This window comes from Vigna umbellata, chromosome 5 (genome assembly GCF_029865625.1).
Source record: "Vigna umbellata cultivar VRB3 chromosome 5, Vumbellata_1.0, whole genome shotgun sequence".
In the NCBI taxonomy this organism is placed as follows: domain Eukaryota; kingdom Viridiplantae; phylum Streptophyta; class Magnoliopsida; order Fabales; family Fabaceae; genus Vigna; species Vigna umbellata.
The window spans coordinates 4961023-4971581 of NC_142169.1; the positions used below are offsets into that span (position 1 = coordinate 4961023).

A 10559-nucleotide genomic window follows, 5' to 3' on the forward strand; every position below is an offset into this window, starting at 1 on the left:
TTGGGAGATCCACCAAACAGAATATGAAAAAAAAAAAGAAGTTTTACAAAGTCCCCAATTACTTAGACACCCCAATTTGGTACTTTAATCTATGCAACAACTTTCAAAGCATCTATATACGTAACTTCACTATCAAATATCAATAACTTATATAATCTCTTATGACCATTGCATACCCCGTTAGTCAAAACCATCTCATACCATTTCCTCTAATCTAAAATAATTAAATTTGTCTTAACCTTTCTAAATTAATTTCAACCTAAATGGTTCACACCAAAACATCTTACACACTTGATTCCATTAACTGTTCCAAATCAAAACTGAAATCAATATTATCATAATACAATCAAATATAGCTTATAATTTTTCAAACCCAATCAAAATTGCAATAACCAAAAGTAAATACATCCTTCTTCCATTAACAGTAAAACCACAACTATATTCATATGGAAATTAAGACAACAATTAATAATAGTTTCATCAAATATTTTTTAAACTCAATCGAAAGGACTTTTATGACAACGTAAATCAATCTACAATCAACCAACTTAACATTAAATAATCTTGAGTCACATTTCCTTGCATAAAATACAATTAATGTAACTAAGTCATAACTAAGCACAAACACTAAGATCTTCTACCTCAAGGTTTTATCAAACATTTAACTAATTTTTCTTACCTGAAAATCTAATTACTCTAAAATTCCAACAACCCATCATTCATACAGAAAACTCAAACCTGCCCATGAAAAACTTTGGTCATCAAACCAACTATACTACAACTTCAAACTAGCAGAAGTTAATCTTTACCCATCAATCTCCACATGCAAATAATTTAAGAAAAACAAAAAGACAAAACTTTCCTCAAAAACAAAATTATGATAAGATGAATATTTTTTATTCTATGTTAAGTTCGTTATGGTAGATTCGAATATTAATGAAATACATTATTAGTTCACGATCTTAAAAAGAAATGGAAAAATTAAACTTTAGAGAGATAGTGATTTATTTAACTTATTATATTATCACTTTATTCAACTTGTATATATATAATTTCTCATTTAATATACAAAATTTTTGACCCTTAATTATATTTAAAAAATAAAAGGTTTAATAATTCAGGAGGTCCTTTTTTTGAGGAGAATCTCAATTTCATCATGTTCTTTTTCGTTTTCTCAATTGGGTCCTAATTTTGTGAAAATTGTAACAATTGGGCCCCTACCGTTAAATTGGACCTAACGGCGTTAGTGTGTGGTTGACGTGGTGACTTGAAGTCCCTTTCTTATTGACGTGGCACGCTCAAGTAGAGACACCTCAATTCTTTACTATTTTTGATTTTTTCAGATTTGAAAACAAGCCTAAGCCATCACTTCATCCAACTCGTAATCAATCAACCATACCTCCCTGCCATCACTTCACCGACATCCTTGTTTATCCACTCAAACTGCAAGAAGAAAGTCACAAAACCATAAATGGCTAAGCCACTATGAACCCTTCAATCCATTTTCAATTTGCCGAACCATCCTTATCCTCCTCTTCGAACAATCATCAACCACCATAGCAAATTTCCTTGCCTCCATAGCAACCATGAGTCACCGGGAGTTTGAACAAACACCTGAAACACGACAAAAACCCAGAAACCAGATTTGAGTACCATTCGGACCTCGAATCGAGAGACCAATTCACCAGATAGTTGAAGGTCGCGTTGCGAGGAAACCATTACCAAAAATTCTCAAACCTAGGTTCATTCCTCCATCATTATTTCGCCTCCCCTCCGCCTTCATCCCTTCTCGAAGTCGTCGTCAGCCGCCGTAGTGCACCTCACTGCCTCCATTGCGTTGTCGTCTGCTCCTTCATCACAGCCGCATTGTGAATCTCCAACCCACCTCCGTTTAACTCCACCATCTATACCACCTTCAATCTCCCTTACTGCCGCCAAGAGCCACTCTCCATTATCTTGACCTTCCCTCATTTCTTAGGTTATTATTATAGGTACTAAATTTTTATCGATTTTATTTGTGAAGAATCTGATCAATTATATTAATTGAAATTTATGTTCTTAATATATATTTTATTCTATTTTACTGTGTTGAAATGTAATGCGATTTAGTTGAGTAACACTCCAAATATAATTTAGTTAACAAATATGTGATTTAAAAGTTAAAATGGTAAAAAAGATCGTAATTAAGAAATTAAATTTGAATTAAAAGTCAAAGAATAATTTGATTTTACTTAATGAATGATTTTTAATAAAATATTGTAAGTTTATGTTTTGTTTTTAATATAAGCTGCTGACTTAACAATCAGCTTAAATAGATGTTTCCACTCTGGAAAATAGAAAAAGGAAATGACATTTGGTGGGTAACAGGCAACCGGAGAAGAAAGTAACGCGGAATTGAAAGTGAAAAGGTGACGGTGAGAAAGTGGAGCCGACACTACCGGAGATCACAGGTTGAAGTCCATTAGTATGTCGGCACCACACAGAATATAAAATTATTATTGAGATAATATACGTTAAATAATATTCTATAATAAAATAACACTCATACTTTCTATATTTTCCAAATGAATATTTATTTATTTTATATTTTATTAGATAATATTTATATTTTTTGTGTTTTTAACAAAACCACACCCACTTTTTATTTTTGATAAAAGCTAAAATATTTCAATTCTATTTTACACAAAACAATCATTAATTTTATATTTTAAAAATTTAATATTTTATTTAAATTACGATTAGTATATTAAAAGTTAGGAAGGTGAGTATATTTTTTAAAAAAACTTAAAAGATAAATAAAGTAAAGATTCATTTAAAATTAAAAATAGTGGAGATTATTATAATTTTTCTTTTTTATAATAATTATTTAAATATAAAATTAATTAATTGTCAAACCTGTTAACTCGTTTTTATTATTTGATAATGTTTCTTTTATTCAGTAAATATAACAAAGTAATAAAGGCTTAAGCTGTCCTAGAAAATACTAAATAAATAGTATAGGTTTTACCTTCTTTTTTGTTATATTTCGAATAGTAACATTTAAAGTTAAATTCAACTATAAAATGTCAAATCCGAGTCTTTGTTTCTGTCTCTCTTTGAGAAGAAGGGGAGCGAAAGAGAGAATCAGAGTGTATGTTTTTGGAAGTCCACTGGAGTTAAGTGCTGCCTCCTCTCTCTGATTTTGGAGTTCTCTCATACCAAAATGGTGAATCCTCGGATTCCACTTTCAAGGATCCCATCCTTCACACTTTTCACTTCTGCTATAACATTAGCTCTCTGCACTTTCTTCCTCCTCTCTTTTCTCTTCACTACCCATTCTTATTCTTCTCATCAACACCACTTAACGGTAAGCTTATGCTCTTTCTGTGCTTGATAAATTTTCAACCTTTTTTATGTCTTTTTTTTTTTCTCTACTGTGTGCTTTCTCGTGGAACAATATTGTTTTTTTTTTTTTTGCAATTTCTTGATTTCTGGGTTTTTTTCTTTTTGGGTTAGTTTAATTGGGAAAAAAATTCGGTGGGGTGGGGTTAGTTTTGGATCTTATTGCACGGGTTCAAATGGGTCGGATCCGATTCTTTCTGGATCCAGTGAGGTTTGATTCTGCTGATTTTCATGGCAATGTTACTAGAAGTGAAAAAAGTTTGTGCTTTCTATTATGGGAAAGTACGGAGATTTGATTAAGCAAGGATGTTAATCCGTTGTTGTGCTTTTGAACTGGGCTTGAAGTGTTCTAATTTTCTTGGTAAAAATACAGGGTTTGATTTGCTTTTGTAGTCTGGGAAAATTTTAATGTCAATGTCGCTGCTTAAAAGGGTAAACTTTTTTGGGGGAACATACAAGATTGTGGTTGTGCTTTTGAGCTAGGCTCGGAGCTAATTTTGTTGAGAATCAAATAGGGTTGTTTCGTTTTGATTTGATTTGGGTTGTTCTTGTAGTATTAGTAAGGGGAACAGTTTCGTGGTGTCATTAAATCGTTTATGTTTCTGAGAAAGGAAAAAGATTTGACGAAGCAAGGTTACTGATCTGTTGTTGTGGTGGTGAACTAGGGTTCTGAGGGTGGTATTTCACATGGATTTGAGTCAATAAGAAGATCCATTCTAGCTCTGAAAACAGATCCTCTGAAGCCTCGACTGGACCAGATTCGTAAGCAAGCTGATGATCATCGTTCTTTGGCTCTTGTGTATGCTTCCTATGCACGCAAACTGAAGCTCGAGAGCTCAAAGCTTGTCAGGATTTTCGCAGAGCTATCAGTAAACTTCTCAGATCTAATGAAAAAACCTCAATACAGGACTCTTTTCAGCAGTGATGGATCCCCTGCTGATGAATCAGTGGTTCGACAATTGGAGAAGGAAGTGAAGGAGCGCATTAAGACCACACGCCAGGTGATTGGCGATGCCAAAGAATCCTTTGATAACCAGCTCAAGATTCAGAAGTTGAAGGATACGATTTTCTCAGTGAATGAGCAGTTAACTAAGGCAAAGAAGCAGGGTGCTTTCTCGAGCCTCATTGCTGCCAAGTCGATTCCAAAGAGTTTGCATTGTCTCTCCATGAGGTTGATGGAAGAGAGGATTGCCCATCCTGAGAAGTACACAACTGAGGGGAAGCCTACCCCTCCAGAAGTTGAAGATCCTAACCTTTACCACTATGCCTTGTTCTCTGACAATGTTGTTGCAGCATCTGTTGTGGTCAATTCAGCAACAAAGAATGCAAAGGAGCCATGGAAGCATGTGTTTCATGTTGTGACTGATAAGATGAACCTTGGAGCAATGCAAGTGATGTTTAAGTTGAAGGATTATAATGGTGCACACATTGAGGTCAAGGCAGTGGAGGATTACAAGTTCCTGAACTCTTCTTATGTTCCGGTCCTTAAACAATTAGAGTCTGCTAACCTCCAGAGATTTTACTTCGAGAACAAGCTTGAGAATGCTACAAAGGACACTAATAATATGAAGTTTAGGAATCCCAAATATTTGTCCATATTGAACCATTTAAGATTTTACTTGCCAGAAATGTACCCAAAGCTGCATAAAATTTTGTTTTTGGATGATGACATTGTGGTTCAGAAGGATCTTACCGGGTTGTGGAAGATTGATATGGATGGCAAGGTTAATGGAGCTGTAGAAACATGTTTTGGATCATTCCATAGATATGCACAGTACATGAACTTCTCGCACCCCTTGATTAAAGCAAAATTTAGTCCAAAGGCTTGTGCATGGGCTTATGGAATGAATTTCTTTGATTTGGATGCATGGAGAAGGGAAAAATGCACGGAAGAATATCATTACTGGCAGAATCTGGTAATTCTCTTATCATTTTACCTCAACTTTACAGTTTCTCACTATTTTGCATTCTCAAACATGTATTATAACATACAGCCCCAGGTTTAACTTTGAAATTAACCCCATTTGGCATTGTTTGGTACCTGTTAATGCTGTTAAATTCCTTGTCATGTTAATCATTGCATAACTAGAGGCTGCATATTTAGAAACTAAAATAGAAACAAAGACTATGCATGCTATGGAATCATTCTCATACAATCCATTTCATTTCCAATCATTGTTAACTAATCATGTTTTAACATGGTGTGCTCATGCTGCTGCAGAATGAAAACCGAACACTATGGAAATTAGGGACATTGCCACCAGGTCTGATCACATATTACTCAACAACTAAACCACTGGATAAGTCATGGCATGTTCTGGGACTTGGCTATAATCCAAGCATCAGCATGGATGAGATTAACAATGCAGCAGTGGTGCATTTCAATGGCAACATGAAACCATGGCTTGACATTGCAATGGCTCAATTCAAGCCTCTTTGGACAAAGTATGTTGACTATGAATTAGATTTCGTTCAGGCATGCAATTTTGGTATCTAAATGGGCGAGTTTCTTTACACTTGGTGATGCTGTGATAGGTGCCTCTGCAGTTAATCTGCTGTTATATAATGCTTATACCTTTAACGAAGTTCCGAGCTGGTGCAAGATAAAATCTGGCTTCTTCTTTTAATTGTAAAATACTTAGTGTAGTAATTCTCTCACGTCCTCTTATTTATTTTAACATTTATGAAATAATCTTATTTAAAAGATGTGGTTGATCCTGAACAATAGTATTACTGAATTAAATGTTGTGCTTTTCACTTTTTGTCAGTTTTTTATTTGTGATAAACATCACATTTATATACATTTCTTTTTGTCAAATTCTAAATCACAGAAACGGTTTGTTCAGTTGTGGTGTTTGAGCTTGCTCATCTGAATTGAGGGTATCAATATCATACTTAGGGATTTCAATGCCTAAAATTACTTTTTAGATTCTTCTACACTGATGCTTACCTGTTAAAGTGTAAGTTCGTTGTTTGAATAGAGGTTTAATTGGAAGCAAAATGTTCTATTTTAATTATAAATAATCTTGTTAAATTTAAAGCCTTTATAAATATTTATTTTTTACGAAATATTAAATTTTAAATTTCGGAGCTTAAGAAATTATATTTCATTATAACAAATGATATATTTCTTAAAAGTATTAGCAAATAATTAGTGCTTACAGGAAAATTTTAAGGTTGCGTTGGCTTGGATTTAAATTAATATTTGGAAAACGGAAGTTTGATTTGAAGGGGTTTTGAAAGAGATTAACATTTGATAGAAAAAAAAAAAAATAGATTGACGATATAATGCTTAATAGAGAGAGTAGTTAAACAAGCTCTTTTAGTAATATCATAATTAAGAATAATATCGATCTTAATTTAATCTATAATAATTTAAATTTATATTATTTTAAATCCATTTAAATAGATTTATTTCAAATTTAAATCTATATTTTGGATTTTAATTCAATCTATTTAAATAAATTGGATTGGATATTATTTTTTTTTATTTTAAAAATATAAACTAGATCTATTTAACTGATTTTGGATTGAACAAATTATATTATATTTTAGATTTTAAAAATTTAAAATCAAGACACAATTAAATCAATATAAGATAATTAAGGATTAGAATAAAAGTTGACATGAATTGAACTTGACCAAAAGTCAGTTGAATTAATTTTAATTAAAAGTTAATTTTAAGTCAAAGATGGTTTGAGTTGATTTTCATTCACGATCAGTTTGAGTTGATTTTGAGAGAAAGTCAATTTTAATTGAAAGATGTTTAAGTTAATTTTAATTGAGGATCGACGTGAGTTGAACAATGGTCGACTCAGTAATTTTCGATTAAGAATTAATTTGTTTTAGGTTGAAAATTGATCTGAGTTGTTTTTTATCAATGTCAATTAAGTCATTTTTAATCATGAATCAACCCAAGTAATTCTAATAAAAAATTTAATTAAGTCATTCTAAGTTAAGGATGAGTTAAATATAAGAAATGTCAGAACATATATTTATATGTCTAACACACTATTAAAAAGAAAAGTAGTTATTAATTTATTATTGTAGTTATTAATTTACTATTCTTTAAATTAAGGACAAAACTTAGTTATTTCTTAATTAAACCATACATTTATACAATAAATAAATTATAGGATAAAATTATTATTGATAACCATCAATTATTAAATACAAGTAAATTAAACAAAAAGATAAATGATGATGAATTAATTATTAACATATATATGGTGTAACTTATAATTACATTTAACGTAAGAAACAATGTAGATATTTTTATGGGATTTATGAATTTCATTCCATTTTCTGATACTTTTTAAAAATTTGAGGTTCAAGGAACCTGTACAAATTAACATTTTTTATATTTTCTACAACAATCTCGTATTCACCCACAAAACAAATATGAACTTCAGCACACCAAAACTTTATAAAAAAAATACATAAGAAATAACCTTAATTTTTTTCCCTAGATCATTTAATTGGACATTGCATTGATATTTGATTAACATTGCATTGAATCTCCAACAATAACTTCAAATTAAGTGGTATTGTCTAATCTCTAATGAAGTTGTAGAGTGTCCTTTATTTTTGGACTTTACTAATTACCAAAATAGGGTATCACAATATACAACAGACAATAATAATCAATAAGAGCATATATATAATCATTTGAGTGATTCAATATTTCTAACTTTACTAAATAACTTAATTAAACTTAATGAATACTATATTATATTTCTACATACCATACTAACTAATTAAATCTTAATATATACCAATTATTATCTAACTAATAAAATATAAAATAATTATAATTAAAAAATATATTAAAAAAATTATCTTAAAATTTAACTCTCATGGAGGAGGGAGAAACATTAATAGAGGAGAAGACACAACGAAGAGAAGAGTATGAACATATCATGTAGTGTTTTCCATTTGGTCATTTTGAATTTTCAGAATCTTCACGTATAAAATAAATTTTTTTATTATGTGTCAAGTTGGATAATAAGACTTCGACATTAACGATTCTAGAAGATTTGCGCCTAAAATTCTCCACTTATTTAAGTTTTTTTACTCAAACATAAATATTGTAAAATTTAAGAGAAAAATATGTTTTATTGAAACCTTATTTGTGACCTAAATGTTGAATCTTGTTAGACAAAATGTCAACTTAATTATTTGTTATTAAGATGGTCACATTTATATAGTCAACAAGTTTCTTTCCTTTCATAAAGGTCTGTTTGTCATTATATTTTAAAATTTAAGAGAAAAATGAAAACTTAATTATTTGTGTTATTTAGAAGATGTACATTTAGATAATCAACAAGTTTCCTTTAATAAAGGTGTGAGTATGTCATAGTATTTTAAAATTTAAGAGAAAAATATTTCTTATCGAGACCTTATAGCATTATATGGTGTTTATTTTTTATGAATGATTTGGAGGAAAGTGAGTGGATGAATTTGAGAAGATTTGAGGGTAAATTAATTATTGTTTATTTGAGTTGATTTGGAAGTGAGTGATAATAGTTTTGGAAATAAAGTTTATAAGAATTATGATAGTATTTGACTGATATGATAGATAAAAAAAATTGAGTTTAAACCCTCGTTTGGTCCTCGTATTTGTATGTCAATCTCAAGTGGGTCATCGTTTTTTTTCGGTCTTAATCGGGTCCATAAACTTGTAAAAATGAGCCAATTAAGCCCTCTCCGTTAAGTTTTCATTGACGCTGTTTACAGTTACTGACATGGTGCCCACTTAATATGTTGATGTGTACTGTTTGATTACGTAGAATTTTTATTTAAATTAAAAGATTATGAAATGACAAAATTTAATTGATTAATGTTAAAATTATAGGGTTTCCTCTTTGTGATTGGGGTTTCGAATCTGTGTGCAGGTTTCAAATGGAGGTGCAAGCTGCCATGGTTGCGTGAGATTGATGATGGAGGTCGCGATTGAGAAGATGTTCGCGGTCTGGTTCTCTCTGCAGATGTGTGTTTACGGTGATGTGCGAAGATGGTGTTCAAGAATGGTGGAGATCGCAAGTAGGGTGGTCTCTACAGCGACGACTTCTACTCCAATTGAGTTTTTAGATCTCTGTATTTCTCTTGCAGGTTGAAGGCTTGTGTGCAGAGGAAAGATAATTGTTGGTAGCGTTGGAGCAGCAGAAGGGTTTTAGTGGATTCTTTACCAATATCTGGGAGGACTTCCCCAAACTCTGAGGATGAAAATTCCAACATTAAAAACTCCCATAACTCAACATTAATATCAATAACTCAACATTAATATTCAAATTCTTATCTGCATGTGGCTTCTGGGTGTACAAGAAAAGTGACAATTCCTCCCTAGGAACAACGTTCTTTGCCTCAACCTAGCGATAGACGAAACAATATTGAAGATGACCCAATATCAAAAAATAAAAAGGTGTTGAAGATCTATAATCCTTGTTCTCTAACAAACTACAATTGGTATGGACAAAACTTGGATACAATTTTCCAAGCGTTAAACACAACACAAGTCCAGTATCGAAACCACAATTTTAATTTGACAGTTAAACTTCTGTCAATCCATGATTGTAATTTTGTATTATCAATTTATCAACCCAGTTCATACCTTACTGTCAATACTTATATACGAAAAGTTTATCCTACAAACAATCAATATATGAAAAGTTACCAACGAGTCAAAAGAATTATATACGAGCTTGTAATGTCACAAGTCACAAGATTCTATCCACAGGATAGACGTCACACAAGAATACATTTTTACTGTAAGTTTATATTTCAATTCGTCAACATAGACCAGAGAATGATTTTTACATTCATATTCATATGACTTGAATTTTTTAGCATACAAGAAGCTTTTGTTTTGATGTGGTTTTGTTTTCATAGTGTCTAGATTTCATTCAGTATTTAAATCCAAAGAAACCATCTAATTTAATTTTAATCATGATCTACTTATTAATTTAAGCCAAATAAAAATGAGACATATATGCCAAATGAAATGAATGTGACTGATATATCAGTATTTTTTTATGAACAATATATACTATAAGAACTCTTCAAATTACAACTTAGAGAAACCAGTATATGCCCAACATAATTGCAATTAACACATCAAACTGTGAATTCAAATTAATTGTACTTGCAGTATATCCCTTAAAGTGGCAAGAAATTTTGAC

The 10559-nt window shown here is 31.2% G+C and overlaps 1 protein-coding gene across 1 annotated transcript; it reads left to right on the plus strand.

Moving 5' to 3' along the window:
- Nucleotides 1–3080: 3080 nt before the first annotated feature.
- Nucleotides 3081–6148, plus strand: QUA1 (Nucleotide-diphospho-sugar transferases superfamily protein). The gene is made up of 3 exons (XM_047305433.1): nucleotides 3081–3346; nucleotides 4047–5297; nucleotides 5603–6148. The coding sequence occupies exons 1-3, from the start codon at nucleotides 3203–3205 to the stop codon at nucleotides 5876–5878; spliced, it is 1671 nt and encodes a 556-aa protein (XP_047161389.1). The 5' UTR covers nucleotides 3081–3202; the 3' UTR covers nucleotides 5879–6148.
- Nucleotides 6149–10559: the final 4411 nt, after the last annotated feature.